Genomic DNA, 20,869 nt, shown 5'->3' with positions numbered 1-20,869 from the left:
TATGCCAATGAACGCTGGTGGCCCCAGAGTAAAACATTTAATTTAGTAGCTTTGTGCTTAAAGTGTTAACATCTCTTTTCAGTATCAAAGCTATATAAGACGGGAACTATTGTTCAAAGTGGAATCTGAATCACTTTTCGAGTTTGTATCCGAAGTAAGTACCTTCATCCAACAAACGAATGGTGAACTGTCAGCATATGAGTGAGAATGTGGAAGTGAGAGAACTGTTTATGCCATTTCTTCCTCAGTGCGTTCAGTAGTTGGAATGGAAGACCTATTTGTTAATAAAGGAATGTAAAGGAACTAAGAACCTTACCTTCTATGCGAGAAATTAAATCACCAACTAAGCACACTTTAAGTAATAATAGTCGATTACCACATCCACACACTTTAAAATTAAGTGAATACAGTTAGCAGAAAAGAAAATGAGGTATTTCCACAACATTTTCTGTCATGCCTCTATCTACTCAAGGCGACAATAAATTACCTCAGGCAACAAACACTACACTTTTCTTTTCCTCTTTCACACTTTTTCTTTTTAAACAAAAATATTACATCCATTAAGAAATTCAACCACGCAAAGATCATTTTATGTTTTCAGTCGAACAACCGACTTCACTGCACCGGATATTGCTTCAAACGCCGTAGGCCTGTTCTTGGATTTTCCTTTCACTATTACATTACGACTAGCAAATCTCGTTGGTTTCAGATCATGGGTACTAACAAAAACCTATATTATACACACACACATCGTTTCATGTTCCAGAAATACTTCAAAATACGACCTTGTTTTTATATCAAAGCCCGCCCCTTCCTGTAACCTTAACTGGGTGAGATACTATCTCCTTCGCTTTTTATTGCTGTAAAATGTTTTTAAAGAAATCTTAATTACTATTTTCATTTACGAAGATATCTGAATGGAAATTTAATAAAGGATTCATTCTCAAACAACTTGATCACACGAACAATTTAATGTCACCCGAAGTTACGTCAAAGTCTCTCTTTGATCAGAGTCCTCTTTTTTTCGTTATTTTTCATCTACCCAACATACCGTCAATTCAGGAAAGTAAATCCTAATCCAGCTATACTTTCCTGAATTGATGGTATTATAAATTCATATAATTTTCCATAATGTTTTAATACTTTCACATCAATTTGAATAAAATATACTGGAAGACAGACATTAACTTAGCAATAACATTTTAACCATTATTTTGACTCGCAATAACTATATTTTTCGTATTATGTTTTTTGTACGTAAGTTTGGAGATTAACGTTTACGAGACACTGAAAACCGTATTCTTCAGTAATATTTTTAAACATTTTGGTTACAGGAGCTACTTTGCCAGCATTAGAGAATAACTTAACAGCGCGGAAACTAACTCTGTTGATTAAAAAAAAAATCTATATAGAAAGGTACAAAAATATTTCTTAAAAATAGGTTTACAGGATATCAATTACATACGATTACTGGTTTTTCAATTACAGACTGACAAATTCACACACAAAGGATTCGTGCAAAACACTCGTGTTGTCTTGCGACCTTCGAACTACAAGCAAAATGCCCTCTAAACATACTACGATCGGCCTGGTCTCTACAGTGACCGGTGTGCTACACTTTCAAAATAAGATAGGCATATACTCTTGAAAGACATATATTCAAATTTAGTTCGAGTCGGTGTATTTTAAAATGTGTTTCCACCAATGTAATGAAAACAAAAAATTAAGTGGTATTTATTCATTTTGTTCAGATTTCGGAATCTGGGTCAAAAAGATCTTAACTATAATTATTGCTAAATTATATTTTAAATTTAGTGTTACAATCTAATATATTTCCAATAAAAATAAGAGTGGTAGGATCTATTTTTCACCTTCAAGTCAAGAGTTCCATTATCCCCCTGGCACCTGACTGCAACTTTTCGCGAGATGACTCGTATCAGTAACTACCGATTATCTGAAATAGGTAATCCAATCCTTCGCTGAATACAAGGCCACAAATTACTATCCATTAGTGTTACGGATAGCTACAAATTACTATCCTATGTTATTTTCTCACATCAAAATAACAAAAAGTTCATATAGACCTGTCATAGAAGTGTAGTTTCAGAACTAAAGTCGTTCAAAGCATGATGAAACTACACTGCAACATGCGTTATTTCGAATACGAGAAATTGTGGCGTGGGGTTATTATCAGCGCAAAGATAGTCACACATACGCATTCCAAATACAGATATTTCAGCAATGTGCAATGACTGCGTAAGAGATTCCCAAATTTGCACTCAAACAGAATTCTCAGATATATGAATTAAAGATGGGTCCAAAGTAGACGAAAGGTAAGACTAGGCAGCAGCGAACATGTAATGTTAGTGGGAAATCGGAAGTGTTAGGGACCAACGTTACGCAGATAATAATGTTCGGAATAGCGCATACTGGGATATTGTCTCAGGGTATATTTCACGTTCCTTTTCACGTATGCATGTGAAACATTACATCGCGTTACGCGTTATTCCGAATATGTGGAACCGCGGAACAGACGGTGTCTTAAAACTTCTGGCTAATGACCACTACTCCTTGGTTTCCAGTTTTTGAAATAACGTGTGTTGCCTGGTCCTCCTTCTAAACCTATGAACTTGTGGCCACATGTCAATATGAACTTTCTCTTTTCTTATTTTGTTGTGAGGAATCGCCTCTTACAGTTTGTCGGTATACTTCATTAAGTATAAACTGTAACGTACCCATGTCTCTTTCTGCGTGTTGTCTTCCTATGTGCCTCTACTAGTGGCCTCTGTTGCGGTCAGCATGACGGTTAAGTTAGGACACCTTATGAAATAAAATTGCTAGTTTTACGTTACACTTACGTTCGTTAAGCTGAAGGAGATCGATGATTAAAGTAAGTCAATGATTATTAAATAATTAGTGGAATAACAATATGTGAAGAAACGGGTGAATCTCAAGAATACTCACGAACACGATGCTGTCCTCCACAAATTCTTCTGGCTAGAAACGACACAAGTTAATAATTCGTAAGCGAAGAAATTTAATGAAATATTGTTAATCTGTTTTCACGTTGGAAAAGAAACTTTACTTATGCCTTTTCGTTGTACTTTTTTAAATATCAGTATTTCACTTTCCTGTCTTTTTTAGAGTGGTATGATCTTAGTTCATACGTATGGTGTTATTTCGAAGTACTTATATTTCATGCACATGCACTTATAGAATTTATTTATTCAATTATTAAGAGAAAAAATCATCCTTCACTTCATAGTCAAACTTGGTATGCTTAGCATGCCCTCATAAAGAAAATATACTATTAACATGCTGAAAAGTTCAAAAAGCTCAGCTACAATAATTTTCCATTGGCTAGTTTGATAACGACAATCTTTTCTACTTCATTCATGTTAGTGAGTCTGCAACATGTTTGTGCCTCACTTTATATCTTTGTTTTCCTGAGTTCGAAGTGAACTGTCCTGTCTATAGGTTTCGTCGCAGGGTACTCACATTTCTTTCCACATTCTTATTACACCAATTCTTCCATCATTCACTTGCATTGATCATCTGTCTCCCTTAGCCTAAAGGTTATAATAGTGGGACGTTAAACTAAGATTCCACTTTATTTCGAAGTGAATGTCTCCTGTGCAACGAAAGGGAAGGGATGGGGGCAACAAGTATACAAGAATTTTTACCCGCAATACTTTACTTCTGAGTATATACGTAGATTAAGGGGAAATTTGCAAAGTTTCTTTTTAATAATGTTTCAGTTCTTATGAATACGAAAAATCTTACAGATATCCTATAATTTTAGTGATCGCACAGAGTCGTGAACCTTGACGATCTACCAAATTCACCATCTAATAGAACGTGGGGTATGCTCCGGTCGTCAAATCCATCCATGGAATTTAGCCAATGTCGTGTCTCATATACTACGGAGAACATCTCCCGAGGATACAGTGTTGACGAATTCACGCTAAGTTTCGTTTTCTTTATTTTTTTGTTGTTGTTCTTGTTTTATATTTTTATTATTATTCTTACTGTTTAATTCGAATAATTGTTAATGTTCGTGTTATAGTTCTTTAAGTACTGTTTTCTATCGCTCGTTGCCCATGTATTCTAAGTTTGGCAACATTGTTGGTGCACTTATGTTGTTTCACATTTTCTCAATTATGCGTTCGGATGGCAGCTCCACGAATCATGCCAAATTATTCTGACGCGCCGTCACACGTGAGGCAAAGCAGTTTTAGGATTGGTGTAGAGCCCAGGCTTCATGAGAGTCCTCACGATCACTAGAAACGAAACGAAAATAATTTAAAAATACGGAAAAAAAAAGGAAAGAAAAGAGAATGAGATTCGATCCAGTATCAAAATGCTTGGCGAGTTTGTCTTCTTTTGCTCTATTAATTCATTCACAGGGACTATGTTGAAAGAGTCTGCTACTTTACACCATACACTGAACTTTTCGAGCCGTAGCGCATCGCTTCGAGCCTCAAGAGAAGGAAAGAAGACGAAATCTTGATTATAAATGCTCATATTTGTTTGGGAATCTACGCGGTAGGATTAAGCCGATAGATTCAACATTTTATTTCCTTTCGTCCCTACCTAGCTCCTGTAATGGAAATTCTCAATTTCCTGTTGCTACTACAAAAATTTCTCAAAGCACGTGTGCCAAGATTCACTCAATCGAGCTCAGTTTGGTATTCGCTTATAATTTTATTTTTTAAAGACATTTTCATATAAGGAATGTTTTCTATCATCTCCACTTACCAACCATTCAACTTTAGCCAAAGATGGAAGGAAAAATATACCAAATGCGAAAAATCGTGAACTACAGTACAAGGGCAAGATTTAATTACCATAGATGTACGTATGTCAATAAGAGTGCATGATGAAGTAAAGCAAGTATGCACAAGTTCCCGTCGTAAACGATGTAACATGAGTGTGGGAAAATCTTATGCGGACATACTAGAATGCGATGGCAGGAGGAGGCCCCGACGGGAAAACAGTAGACAAATATGGATTAGGAAAGTACAACGAATTAGGGAAAAGAGTAATCACGTGTAGTATGAAGAAAATATAATACTAGCACACACAATTCAAAAAACGTAAGGTACTATTTATATATGGAAAATGCCAGCAATCAAAAGAGAGAGATTGCATAGGGTAGAAAGGGGGATTTGGGAGGTGTTTTTGTCAACATTCTTCCCCCCCTCACAGTTTATAGATGTTTTTCTAGTTTTTAAGAACTGATTGTATGTCTCAAGTTCTTCTGCACCTACTGTGGTAGTGGTAAGCTTTCGGCATCTTTACTTTTGATGCTGCAACATTTTTATTTTTCCACCCAATTATCCCCAAGGATTCTAAAAGATTAAAGCCACTGAAAGTATACATAAACCCTTGGGAGTGATGGGTGTAAATAAAGAAAACTCAAGCTTACATTTGGTGTATATAACTTGTATTCCACTTAAAAACTAATAGTTTTATGTGTTCTAGAAAAAATATACCTTTGTTTACGCAAAATACAGAGTAATTTATTTCTAAATTTCAAAGATATTATGCCCTTTCAAGCCTTCCAGTTATTGTTTGTAGCACAGTATATTGTCCTGTGAACTTAATCCAAAATATATCACATACGAAAAAAACTATAAGCGACCAAAACTTTGGCCGAAAACGTAAAACAATAATAATAATAATAGCAAAATCGAGAGATATTCAAACAAATATACGAGGAGGTAATAAGACTAACGCTAAATAACTATAAATTATTTCAGCAGAACATGTGTTGGAACTCTGGATTGATAGACAGGCCCTAATTTACAGCATCAGCACTATTGGCATACGCAACAGCCACTGGAGGCCTAAGTTGAACAAAATAGCTTAAATCTCGCCTTCAGTGCGCGCGGTCCCGGGTTCGATTCCTGGTGGGGGCACTCGGTCGAAAAATGTAAAAAGCTTTTCAGGCCAGCCATGCTGAATGAAGTTTTCCTCATTCACCCAGTCAAATGCCGGGGTGGTACCTAATTTACAGGTCCCAGGCCGCTTCCTTCCTTCCCAAATACTTTCTTCCTTCCCTTCCCCAGATAGTGTGCTTGACGAGGGACATCATCCCTCATACGTGACGGGCTAAATGGCCTTAAATGCCGAAAGCCCAGAAATCTAAATCCTAAAAATAGCTTAATAAGCAGAATGCACTATGAAACAAAAATGTATACCACAAAAGACAGACAGCATCCAATGAATTCTAAGCAAAAACTGTTCACTTAAGGCATTCCACCCATTTACCCCCATATCATGAGAGACAAATTTTAACAAAATTTTAACTGCCTCACAGTGAGGATTCAAGATGGATGCTCTTCACGGCACCATCCATATGATGACTAACAGTAAAAATTCTGGCTCAAAACATTATAAGATGAGCGATTTATTGTGACTCAAACCAAATCACACACAAACCTGAAACTTGGTTTCAAATGTTATTTCTCAACCAAATCATTTTTTTTTTCATTACACCCCTTCAAAATTCATCTAAGCCTTTTCTTTTTCTGATCAACATCTACCCACCCAAAATTTTGGTGTAATTAAATTCCACAAAAATACTGCACACTGAAATGCAAAATATAAATTTTTAAAAAGTTTTTTGCCAAATTACCCCCAGCACATAATTCCCCCCATCTATCTTGCTTGTAAAAGAAAAGTTCAGAAACCGAATTAAGACCTTTACGTAGAAGTTACTCCAGAACAATGTGGACAATGACCAGAACTTAGTCGTGAGGAAGAGTGAACTGAAATTTAAAATGTTGTGGAGAAAAGAAAGAATATGGGAAACTTTATACAGACAAGATGAACACAAAAATTTAAGAGTTTCGCGAAATACGAGGGCCGTTCAATAAGTCCTTAGAAAAAGATTTTTAAAAATCATTTTGGGCATTTTTTTTTATTTTTTTTTTCAATATAATCTTTTAGCTCGTCACATTTTCCCCAGCGTTTTTCCAATTTTTTTAAGCCGTCCAAAAAGTAGGATTTCGAAAGGTCCTCAAAACAGGCATCTGCTTGGGTAATGACCTCCTCGTTCGACGTGAATCGTTTTCCGCCGAGCCATTTTTTCATGTTTGGAAATTAAGAAAAAAAGTCACTGGGAGCCAAATCTGTGAATATGGTGGATGTTGTAATAATTCGAATTTTAATTCCATAACTTCCGCCATCGAAACTGCGCAGGTGTGCATCCGAGCATTTCTTGATGAAAGATATTTTTTTCTCTTTGCCAAATATGTATGTTTTTTCTTTATTTCTTCTCTTAACGACGCATACTGCTTTTATCGTTTGCTCTTTTTCCAAGTAATTGATGTAGATGATTCTGCATGCATCCCATCATCTTGTTGGCCGATTTCACCGTGCTCGCATTCTTTGGAGCTGAACTGCCTTTAAAAACCCGCTGTTTCGACTGTTCCTTTGTTTTTGGAGTGTAGTAGTGTATCCATGTCTCGTCCACTGTTATGTATCGACGCAGAAACTCGTCGGGATCGCGACGATATAGCGCCAAACTAGCCTTCGAATCGATCGCACGCACCTTGCCGAGAAGTTTTCTACACCCAATTTTTCCTTTAAAATAGAAAACACTGAACCTTATGTTATGCCTGTGGTCTCAACTATTTTGCGCACTTTGATTCGTCGATCACTCAAAACCATGTCGTGGATTTTGTCAATCATTTCGGAGGAGCTCACTTCCACTGGACGTCCCGAACGATGTTCACCATTTGTGGATGTACGGCGTTTACTCATTTACCCAATTCTAAACCGTCGCAAACACAGGAGCAGATTGCCATGAACTTCATCTAACTCGACTTTGATCTCTTTCGGTGTTTAAATAGAAGTGTTAATAACCGCATCCAACTCATTTCTTTTAATCTTCCTAAATAAACACAAGTTTGTTTATTCAACCGACTATGACAACGAAACCACGTGACGATATGGCTGAAACTTCAACAACAGCCTAGTGAGGAATAACCCTTACTAAAAGCAAAAGGTTTTCAACATTACAAGTGTCATCTGTCGGATTTTCTACGGACTTATTGAATAACCCTCGTAGAAGGGCTGGGACTGAAATATGCAAACCAAATAATATAAGATATACGGAAGAAAAAAACAAGGAAATAATTTAAAGTAGGAAAAATGGAAAGCTCAGATCAATCGAGAGATTGCTAAGCAGGGTTGGCAAAAACCATGGTTTTTATTAAAAAAAAAAAAAAAGTTTATTTTTTGTTAAAACCCGGTTTTTTTTGGTTTAAACCAGGGTTTTTTGGTTTAAATAATTTGCTCTATGTATTTATATCACATATGGACATAAATAAGCTTATTTCGCTTTGGTGTTAGTATGCAATAACCGGGTTATGCTGGAAGGAGTCGCATAAGCTTAAAGCGGAAACCAAACCGCTTGTCGGGTTACATCCAAGAGAAATTGTCCTCCATTTGAACTCGAAACCGGGACTAATTGGCCACAAATGCGATACGTCTGCCGACTCACTCACGAAGGATTCCTGATAAAAAAATACGTTGGACTAATCTTCACATATTTGTTAATATAATCGTCAACAGTCATTTCAGAAGGACAAAAAGATAAACAATTGCACAAGTGGAACCATTATACAGAATTACATATGGACAATTTCAAAGTATTACAGAGTACAGAAGAACTAATTTAGTCCAAGTCAGTTCACTACGACTTTTATTGGTTCAAGTTAAAGAAATATAACGACTTACTTTGCATATCAGTAAGAAAAATGAATAAAGATACAAATTATTTGAGTCCACTTTGGCTCTGACACATTTATACATAAATAGTTACCAAAGATTCTTATGATTTCAATAATTGCCTCCAGTGGGGTTTGTATGACCCCCCCTCCCAAAAAAGTACGGCATTTCGATGTATTTTATAAATAATAAACAAAATTAAAACGAAACAATGTTTAGAATTTTACTTTGGTTGCATAACAATAATAACTATAGAAAAATCACAAAAGAAACATCCATAAAGTTACATAAAAAAGGTTGCTTTTGTGATATAATCTCTCCGAGTAATGAATGTGGAATTTAGGTCTGAATATAGTACGAGTAATATATGGGAGTGAAACGTGATAACCCACAAATGTGTGTTCATCAAGATTTTGCGAATAGTTACATTTTTACGAACATTTTTCGTTTTTTGGTTTAAACCACTTGGTTTTTTTAAAAAAAGCCAGCTGGTTTAAACCACTTTGGTTTAAACCAGCCAACCCTGTTGCTAAGCAAAGACGACGACGACTCAACAGGAAACTTTTAAACCTAGCTTTTCATGAATCTTCTAAAACCTTTATTCACCGTAAAATGGACCCAAGTGTTTAATTATTTTTCATTTAACCTTTCAATTAAAATCTGAAGTTGAATACTTACATTAATTTGAAAAACCTAGGACGACCAAGAAAACATTTTTTCTCTTATTGCACATAAAATGCATATATATAACAAATAATTACACTACATATCGTACTGACCTTAGTTTTATCTATCTTGGTCCCATCATTGTTGTTCCCTTTGACTAGAGCTGCTAGTTTTAAGAAGTGTGGTCTTTTAGGCTGTGGTTCTGGATCAGGCGAATGAGGCTCCAGCGCCAACGGAATTTTTGCAGTCTTCTCTGTAGCAACAGAAGTAGCTGGCCATGGGTTGGACACCGTCACCTCAACCATAGGAAGAATCGGACTGGACTACAAAGATAAGAAAATAAAAAAAAATTAACGTTTGAGAACGTCACACTTGCTAAAACAAAATTTCACTTTCATAGGCTATAAAACATTTCCCCGATTTGCAGTACACTGTGCTCTCTCCCCATAAAAATGAAAGAAAAAAAATAAAATTTTATCCTTTGATTTGTGATTTGCATAAGAAATTTTAATTCTAGGTTGAATCTGCGATCATATGTTTAAGTTTTCTGCTCAGCTTCATTCTGCACACGTGCAACTACTTAACCCCACTTTAACAAAGTGTTATTAAATTTTAATTCTGCACTTCACTGCAAATTCAACTGAACTTAGCACACAAACTACTGTGTTTACTAAAGAAAATTCTTTTACTGGATGAATAATAAGCATTTTTCTTAAATGAGAACATTTAGGATGGCTGTTTATAGTAACTGGCTAAACATGAAACAGAAATGAACAAAATGATTTCTTTATCTAGTAAGTTATATAATGCTTAATCTATTTTAATTTGTCCTTGTCTGGTACTGGTACTGTCTTCTTATTTCACATGGTATATCTTGAGCTCTTTACTTGATCGTTCCCTTACCTGATATTGTTTAGTAACTTACATGGATAAAAGTACAATCTGCAATAGTAATCAAAATGGAATGTTACAAACGTATTATTACTTAATTAATAATTAATAGTGTTTATCACGTATCAGAATCTGTAAGTCGTAAGAAAGACACAGTGACTCCCTTCCTTTGTAATTTTCAAAGCTACATTAAAAAAAAATCGAATGGAATGAAGTTAATAAAAGATAAAAATTTATATCAAGAAGAGTGTTTTGTTATAATTACGAAGAGGCGAACGCGGTATTTCTGCATAGGTGAGAAGAATAAACATTTTCTCTATATGACCCAATGATAAAAATTGCAGATAAGCTATTAAATCTGAAATACAGTTAGAATACGTTATACACAATGCAGGATAAAAGGAAACAAATTTGAGTCCTATTAACTGAAACAAATTTCCTATTTTACTTACAACCTATTCACCAACTGGGATTTAAGAATCTCCACATTATTCGAAAATTGCCAGACTGCGTTTAGAATTGAAGTATACCAGAAACCGAACTATGAGACCTTACGAATGAAAATCTATGTATTAATTCGACTACTCAGAAGTACAATTAAATTAAATATTCCCAGGTTTGGTTTCTGATAGAGACACACACTTCATTCGGCTACAGGGCAGAACCATCGAGCAGTGAATGAAGAAAACTGTGTTCAATGAAATTATTTTTCTACGTGTATTGCCTTCTTGATTTATTAATTTAGCCCGTTTCAAGAATAGCAAAGGGTTATAATACAACTAGCTGGCGACTTTGCCCTAGACCCCCATGTTAGCTCGGCCTACGGCCTCGCACCTCTTAAACCTACAATTCTACCAAATTTCAAGTTTCTTTTCCTACTTCAACTATCTAAAAGGTAAGATTTTATATCCGAAGAAAACGCCCATTTAAATAACACTGCAATTTCATCCCCCTTTAGATCTCTTAAAAATTACAAATATTCACTTTTGGCAATTTTCATGTGGGTTAGTCCCGGAAGGCTACAATCACGCCAAATTGTGTCATTCTAATCCTGCTGGAGGTGCTTAAACATTTTGGGGGTGTAGATGTCTCACATAAATAACATGGGAAAGATTTTTCAGATCCCCATAAAACCATTCTACAGTTCGAAATTTTTATTTTTGATGATTTACTTAGGTAACACTAATGAAAACCTACAAGCATACAGAATTTCAAGTGTTTATTCGAAATCCAAATACCTAAAACATGATATTATAAGTGCAAAAAAGGTCCATTTAAATAACACTGGGAATTTCTTCATTTCCCCTTTAGACTCCATAAAAATTTAAAATGTTCATTTTTGGCATTTTTTCTGTAGGTCAGTCTCAAAAAGCTACTACAACTATGCTAAATTTAATCATTGTAGCCCTACTGCAAGTGTCCAATAATTTTGGGGTGTAACAGGTGTCCCATGTCAATAATATGGGAAAGATTTTCCAGTTACCCATAAATCCATTCTAAAGTTGTTTTTTTTATTATTATTATTATTATTTTTGGCGATTTACTTAGTTAACGCTAACGAAAGAGTACAAGCATACCGAATTTCAAATTTTTATTTCAATTCCAAGTACCTAAAACTTGAAATTATAGGTCAAAAAAAAAAAAGACCCAATTTAATAACATGGAGAATTTCTTCATTCCCCCTTTAGACCCCTTAAAAATTAAAAATATTCACTTTTGACAATTTTCCTGTAGGTTAGTCCTGAAAAACTACAACCATGCCAAACTTTCCACGTCAACCGGACGTACCCCTTTATTTTATGTTACTTCATGTAGTTTTATACAGTATATATAGTTAGGATAACAATAAAAAGAAAACACCCAAGCTGGGTGTTGGAATATATCGCAGTAGTAGGTGCCAGCTCATGACAATATAAAATTTTATTGTTAAAAGAAGAAAAAGGATTATATAAACTATTCTATATTATATTGTGTTTTTGATAGATTTTGCAGCATTATAATAAGTAATGGTTCTTATATTTAAAATTTATATTTGCATTATAATTTATCTCAGTTCATGTGGGAGGTATTAAAGCGCACTCTGATATTTGTTAATTGGTGTTAAAATTATTTGGTACACATTATTTATATAAGATAAAGTTTAGGTGTTGATGGCCTAAAAAAACAAGCCTAACATTAAAAGTAGATAAAACTGCATAAATAACTTAGGAGCAGTAACCCATGAAATTATCGACATTTTAACATTGGCGCAGTCCTGCTTGAAACGGGTCTGTTTCATTCTTATAACTTTTGGGAATCGGCTCACGAGAATTGCTATGAAGTTTGATAAAGGAAGTAAGTTTAACTGCAGAAATAAAGTTCAGATCGACCAGATGCATAAAGAGAAAGATGATATCCGAAGCATGTGTAGATATCGAAGCTTTGTGCTTAGAAAAAATGAGAGCTAGGTGTTCAAAAGGAGCTGGAAGCTCAGTGCTTCAAAGGAGCTTAGTGGTCAGTTTTAAGGAAGCTTAGTACTCAAAAGGAGTTTAGTGCTCAATTGTTTCAAGGGAGCTTAGTGCTCAAAAGGAGCTGGAAGCTCAGTGCTTCAAAGGAGCTTAGTGCTCAGTTTTAAGGGAGCTTAGTGCTCAAAAGGAGCTTAGTGTTCAGTTGTTTTAAGGGAGCTTAGTGCTCAATAGGAGTTAGATGCTCATAAGTTTAGAAGTAACTTAGTGTTCAAGAGAAGCTGTGTGCACAGAAATTGGAAGGAGCTTAGTTCTCTGATAAGACTTCGTACTCAGAATTATTAGCATGGTAAGTTGATTGCTAAAGAAGAACAGGAGTAGTGAAAAGGTTGACTTTCGATTTCGTCCAAGGAAGTATTAAATGGTTTATGTTATTTTGAGAAGACCGGGGGAAGATGTTGGAATATATCGCAGTAGTAGGTGCCAGCTCATGACAATATAAAATTTTATTGTTAAAAGAAGAAAAAGAATTATATAAACTATTCTATATTATATTGTATTTTTGATAGATTTTGCAACATTATAGTAAGTAATGGTTCTTATATTTAAAATTTATATTTGCATTATAATTTATCTCAGTTCATGTGGGAGGTATTAAAGCACACTCTGATATTTGTTAATTGGTGTTAAAATTATTTGGTACACATTATTTATGGTACCAAAATGATTGGTACCTAGAATAAAGAAACATTCTACTTCACTTTAGAAATTTCCTTAATGTCTGAGTAACAAAGCACATGCCATGATTCTTTAGTCAGTGCGATGATAACGCATGTGAAGAATGTCAAAGCTACCTGAAGGAATGCACATAACAGCATATGAAATAATTTAATGAAGCGGAATATATGCATTGTTTAGAGTCTGCAACACGGCTACATGAAGAATTTCTACAGTTTATAAGAGGCATGCGGTAATAAGACTGTACTGAAAGGAAAAACTGATTAGGAAATCATTATGCGACTGTTCTATTATAAGTCTTCCTAGATATGGGGGGTAAATACTACTCAATGCAAGAGAGAGAAAAAATATTATTAACTAGTAAGTGCAATGTGGAAACAGAGCTCTAAACATGAATAATTATTTACAAAGATACTCTGAACCCAAATTTTGTGCATCACAGAAGTTTAATTTGAATACTCACGCTATTTTCTTTTCTTTGCTTTTTAGCACCTTGATTTATACACAATTACTATTCTCTTCTCTTTGAGATAAACTTGGAATCTAATGGTTTAACCTCGATAATTTCTTCAAGTCTAGTTAAATATCCCTTGTTGCCAAAATATACTTGCATTAAACACAAATACTGATGTTATGTGCCACAGAATTTAATATTCACAAAGTGCGTGACATTTAAATACATTTCAAGCAGAAACCAGTAAAATCAAAATATTGGAACTCCAGTTTCTTTCTAAGGGAAGAGAATACTTCTCCATAAATTCATAAATTAATAGGCTAAGAATAAATAAATAAGGAGTTTTGTTTCTCAGTGTGAAACTGCAGTAGACTTCCAAACTATGGAAATTAATACTCAAACTTGTAGTAGTATATTTGTAACTACTGGTTGTAATAGGTTATTAACATCAAAGATAGAACCTATTCCTCTGGCTTGAATCCATATCAGAAAGCAATTACTCGCTGCGAATTATAAAGGTTGAAACCAGAAATGGTTAATTTGAAACACCAGGTTTGAATAGATGTTAAGGGTGGAGATAGAAACTGTCCTTGGAAATCTGAATGGATTACAATAAATTGCATCTCGGTATCTCTTACTGTTTTTGCTCTACGGAAATCAGTATTGAAACCGGAAGTAGTAGTAAATTTCAACCAATTCCGGTTTTGGTAAAGTTTTGCGGGTTGTGATAGTAGGCCTATGTTCCCTAGACACACTGAATCGAATGCAAAAAAAAAAAAAAAAAAAAAAAAACCAGCTTGTAGCTATATGTTACCATTTTTGTTTTATGGCGATAAACGTTGAAACCGGAATTCTTAATCCGGACAACTTTCAGTTTGAATAGAGAGTTAATGGAGAAGGTGGAACCTATTCCTAGGACGCTGAATTAACTGGGGGGGGGGGGGGCAGCATCTCGATATCTGTTACCGTTTTTGCTCTGGGTGATTCCACGAAAAAGGGAAATTTTCTGTCACGGGCATTTCTTCAAACTACTACTAGAAAGAATCACCTCATTTTTATTTTGTTTGGTAGTAACCGTCACAAAGTAGGTATGCCATGTATAACAGTTCGCAAATATAACACGAAACATACGTAAAAAATTAATTATTACCCAATTTCTCAACACCGTGGGCTGTCACAGACTATAGTTGACTGATTTTAATCAATAAATTACAACTGAAGTCGCAAATCAAACATCATTTAATGGTAATTAAATGGAAGAGAACACTTCAATGTTTCGGTTTTGTGGAAAGTAAACCTTTATAACGATTATTTTCGAAAGCTTGACTATGCTTCGTTTCTGTCACCTCTATTTCGTCTCAACTCCATGACAATAGAAAAAATTATCATTGCTCTCAACATATAGCATGGTCGTACACATTGGCAACACCCACAAGAAGACAAGGCAGGCATGTTTGACTGAAGAACAGAAAAAGTTGTGTGCATGTGTTAAAAGCTATAGGAAAAATATTTGTGTGTGTGGAAAGCAGGTGCATATATTAATTGATACTCAACACCATGGTATTTATTACTGAATGTATTTGTATGGTATATACCTTCTTTTCCTTGAGGAACCTACGCCTTAACGTAGAAAATTCGTACACAATTACTCACATGTACTGCCGAAAAAGTGGGCCGGTAAAGATAAATTATATTCGATTTTCTCAACTCCATGGTTCTCAACTCCATGTCCATCTGAAAACTAAGGAATCCACGGTGTTGAGACAAGTTCACGGAGTTGATAATCCTATAGTGTTTGTTATGCTCATGCTCTTCCAAATATTTGTTCTTTAAATATATTGGTAGAAATAAAGCTCGTTTATGGTCTAGTGGCTAGTATGCTCGCCTTTCGTGCGTGGTTCTGGATTTGTTTCCCGGTGGAAGCTCAAAAATTAATAGTGTTTACTTCGCACAGTGAGGCAATTGAAAAACTCATTTGAGTAGAGATGTACTGAAACCTGATCAGGCAGACCATCGCAACGGTCGTAGGAGCCGACACGCTGACCACGTGTCATTCACACTCAAAGGCCGGCTGATGGGTCCTAGCCCATTTAAGGAGTGTTTCGCGGAAGTTCAGATTTGGGGCTGTCAGGTAGCCGGAGGTAAAACTTCAGTCAAGTCAAGATGGATGGTATCTGTTTTTAACCTATTGAAGTCTCAATCTTATGATCAACTAATTGTTTTCTTTTCAGGGATTGTCGAAGAGTCTGAGGGCAATATACGGACAGTCAATTTTATGACGCGGATCGGGAAGAATTTCTCCTGGCCTACTAAACCTGACGTTTAAAAAGCGTTGGCAGTTGTCATTCTGTGTAGACTAGAACAGCCCTTCCCTGTTTCCTCAATACATTTCCTTCATTGGAGTGGAAAATGAGGGCTACTTAACAAAGAACATCGAATTATCCAAAGAAAACAGAAATGATGAGTGCCTTACACTGTCATTTAGTGTGCATTATACAGGGCGTTTCAAAACAATACCGACAACGTTTGGGAGGTGATTCCTAACACCAAGATAAGATAAAAAGTATAGACCAATCTGGGTGCACAAATGCTTCCTTTCGCAGTTATAGGCTGCCGAAAACATGAAAAAAATGAACTTTAAAGGTCCATAGCATAAAACTATGGGACCTACAGTAGTCGGTTCAGACTTCACTTAGGAATTAGTATGTGCGCTATCCAAATATCCATGTTTCGGAATCTTGCGGTACTTCCACAACAACTTTTATAGTAGTTGGTGAGTACTTCAGATTATACGCCCGTAGCCAAACTCCCTCTATAAAAATTGCTTCGTGAGTACCTCAGGATTCTGAAACATATTTTTGGATAGTGCACATATTAGTTCCTAAGTGAAGTCGTGACCCGACTACGGCAAGTCTCATAGTTTTGGAGCTATGGACCTTTAAAGTTCATGTTTTCGGCAGCCTATAACTCCGAAAGGAAGCATTTGTGCACCCAGTTGTCTATACTTTTCGTCTTATCTTGGTGTCAGGAATCAGCTCCCAAACGATGTGTGTATTGTTTTGAAACACCTTGTATATATACCAAATATACAAATACACTTACCAAATGTTGAAAAAGTATTGCACTTTCGACGTGTTGACTTGATCACACAGAGAAGACAGACGGTTTGCATAAGCTCAGAAAACAAATGAAGTAGACAATAGACAGGTTTAGTGACTACTTCATCTGTTTCGTAAGCTTATGTGAAAAGTTTGTCCTCTCCATATGATAGGCAACAAATTGAAAGCGCAATAATTTTTCAATATTCCATAAGTGTATGTGTGTTTCTTTTTTTCTTGGAACCTTCATTAGATATATTTTCATATGTTTGCAGTATTTTCTGGAGTATTTTTGTATAACAAATTACGCGTCATCTAGTTTGTTAGAATTTTATTCAACATAAGGAGAATAGTTCTAACTTACAAAAATTATTGGAAAATTATTTCAATTTTTATGTAAATTATAAGCTTAATCACTTATAAACCAAAACTTATCACCCAGATGTATCACGTTTCTCAACTCCACAACAATTTTCAACTCCGTGTTAACTAATCTCAACTCCGTGACCTATGGTCTCAACTCCGTGGGTGCTGAAAGGTTTATTATTTTTTATTTACTACACCAATAACAATTCAGCTCTGCTAATTGTAAGTGCATGTGATATTTTTATCGAAATAGGCGACCATCAACGGAACAAAAATTTTCCAAGTGAAAATTTCTCTTTTTCGTGGAATCACCCCTCTATGAAAGTCAGTATTGAAACTGGAAATAGTAAAGTTCTACAACTTCCGGTTTTGGTAGTGTGTTGCGGGTTGACAATATGCTCTCTTGAGATATTCAATCGATTGCAGCAAACGGCTTGCCGCTATCTAAAATTTTTTTGTACTATGGGGATGTACTGAAACCTCAAATGACTAATTTGAACCACTTTCAGTTTGAATAGAGGGTTAATTATTACGATGGAGCCTATTCTTGGGACAATTAATCGATTGCAGAAAACCGCATCTCGATATCTTATCGTTTTTGATGTGGAAATCTGTATAGAAAACGAATATTAAATTTTAACCACTTCGAGTTTGGTGGTGTGTTGAGATAGTCATGGTACATTTTCTGAAATGATGAATTGTTTGAAAACCCGCTTTTCGCTGTTACCGTTGTCGTACGATGGCGATAAACGTTGAAACTACAAATTTGAAGCACTTTCGGTTTGAACACAAAGGAAGAGATGGAACCTGCTCTTAGGACGCTGAATCGATTGCAGAAAAACCGCATCTTGATATTTCTTACCGTTTTGCTCTCAGACTTGTCGACAGGCGGATGGACAAAGCCTTTCTGTAAGACTTCCGACACTTGTGCATAGCATAGTTTGGAAGTCTACTCAATATCCTTAAATAATCATAAAGGTGTGTACACAAAGCAGGTTAAATGGCGTAAAAAGAAACCTGTTACAAAGCAAGAGCATACTTAATTGGCTATTACTCTACCTCATAGTTCGAATTATACAGACATTGTGTGTTCTATTTTGCTCTTAGCTCCACTGAATTTTTCAAAGCTTCCTTTCTGTTTGTTCACTAAATTATAACCAATTTGTATGTTTAATAGGCCTGTGATTCAATGGTAGAGCGTTCACCTCTGGTGAATGGGGTTTTTAGTTCGATCCCAGCTCGCGCTGTTAACTTTCTGGTGGACAAACGCCGTGTGCGTGGGCCTTCTAGGGGTTCTCCCGTTTCCTCCCACTTTCTTCTTCCACCATTTCATTTATTTCTCATCATCGCAGTCTCCTTTAGCCTAGTCGGCATAATCGAGGGACGTAAATATTAAAGATTTCATTTCATTTCTTCTTATAATCAGTTCTCGAAGTCAGCTTTTATACATTAATTGATACTATGATATGCCTAGCGACAGTGTTGCCCAAGAGACGAGAAATTTCGCGAGTCTTATGGGGAATACTAATTCACATAAGCATTAGATTCGGAAGAACACTGTTTTAGTATTATATGATTGATAGTATAAAAATTACAAATTGATAACTTAACTGTACGAACATAATGAAAATCATTTATCAACGTTTAAGGATACGCAAGTTATTACATAATAAATATGGTTTAAATATTATATCACATCCTTCGTGGGCTTCTAGTGACACCGAAGGATGAAATTAAGAAAAAAAAATCAGGACCTATTTTTTTTAACAAGATTTACAAAGCGTGACGATTTTTTTTTCGAGACGAGATGAGAAAAGCTTTTCGAGAATCGAAACGAGAAATAATTCTACAAGAATCGAGATGAGACAAGAAAATCTCATTTCTCGTCTCGTGGACAGTATCCATCGGCCGGACTTTTAATGCTTAGAGATAAATTCGAACAATTAAATAAGTATGCGCTACATGCAATTAAGACGCTACACGCACACAAGATTTTGAACAAAATTTTCAGACTGTCTAAGATTAAAACAATGAAAATACAACTCAAGGAAGTTGCAATTCACTGAATAAAAGGAGTATGGAAAACTTCGTCTGACAGTAGCAAATTTGTATGCCTCCCACAGTTTGTTGGAATCCGATCTGAAAGAAAGGAAATTACAGTAACTGATATGCCAAAGAAGAAGGCCATAAGAGGAAGAAAATTCTATGATTACGGCTCGCACAACAGGTTTTACACAGTGAAGGTAACCCACCCTGTAACAGGATTTCCACTCCAGTGATTCAGAATGAAATCGATATACTAATGTTACTCTGAAACACTGTTCAACAAAGCATTTTGATCGTACGACAGAAGCGAAGAAAGAAAAATAAGATTAGCAAGGACATTACAAAATCTAATTTCCGTCATCTTACAAGTGCTGAATTCCTAAGATTATTGAAGTATGCTTTCATAAGCATACAATGCACATACTATAACATTATGTGACAATAAATCACGGCACAATAACAGCATTCCACATTAAAACATTTACAAAGAGAAACGAAAGGAAACTAAATAGTTTTTACGATACCTGCTTATGTTGTTGATATAGGCTGAATTTTAAACCTCACCAATGAATATATGCTCTTCGGCATCCCCACTGTTATCATAGGAAATATTCTATAAGCTCTCTGAGTTGCAAATATCAAAGCACACAACATCAATATACTACTTTAAGAAATATTTTTGAATGATTTCATTAAAGTCAATTATTTGTATCTACTAATCACACTTCTTAATTCCATCTGTCGACTTCACTCAATACAGTATTTAAGTTCTTTTGATTCTTTGACCTAAGCCTGTCCTTGACTTCGAAGCCTCGTAATTACAATGCAAAATTGATTATTGGATTCCCGCAGGCGTAGGTCACCAGATAGTGCTCTCGCTTCGGAATATTCCGAGCTCAAATTATGCAACCGGAAATTAAAGTATGTCCAAAGAGTTTCCTATCCCCCCCCCCCAAGGTGAATGCTGGAAGAGTCCCTTTAAATATAAGCCCTGGTAGACTTTACATTTCTTTCACTTTTAATTGTTTCACACTCGTACCTAAAATTTAGGCAATAAATAAAACAATTTTACTGCACTTCTTTGCAAGAGCCAACAATGCACTAAAATTAATATCTTTCTTGATTTATGTTTAAACGTGTTGAATATCTGCGTTGTTTCTTAAGTTCATTGATTTATACGGGGAATATTTCTGTTTTCTTTGAAATCAACGAGGATTTCATAAGAGTTTTTCTTCAAATATATTTAAATGTCCCTAATTTAGATATATTAATTTGATTATATTCAATATATTATATTAGACTGTATGGTTCAGAGGACTGGACATTGCGGAAGTTAAAGAAGAAATATTTAGAGAGCTTCGAAATGTAGTGTTGGGGGAAGATGGAGAAGATAAAATGGGCAGATAGAGTAACAAACGAAGATGTTT

At 35.4% G+C, this 20,869-nt stretch overlaps 1 protein-coding gene across 1 annotated transcript in view; it reads right to left on the bottom strand.

Annotated features, from left to right (window-relative positions):
* The window catches only part of LOC145662706 (uncharacterized), a gene marked incomplete in the record, with an annotated part of 269,285 nt that overhangs the window by 129,885 nt on the left and 118,531 nt on the right, over positions 1–20,869 (bottom strand). Inside the window, 1 exon segment of the mRNA XM_081728557.1 lies at positions 9,519–9,728. Coding sequence (XP_081584683.1) covers positions 9,519–9,728 — 210 coding nt within the window.

Source organism: Thermobia domestica, chromosome 10 (assembly GCF_964235325.1).
Source record: "Thermobia domestica chromosome 10, izTheDome1.hap1.1, whole genome shotgun sequence".
Lineage (NCBI taxonomy): Eukaryota > Metazoa > Arthropoda > Insecta > Zygentoma > Lepismatidae > Thermobia > Thermobia domestica.
Note: the sequence above shows the minus strand (reverse complement) of the source record. Positions and strands in the feature narration are given on the sequence as shown.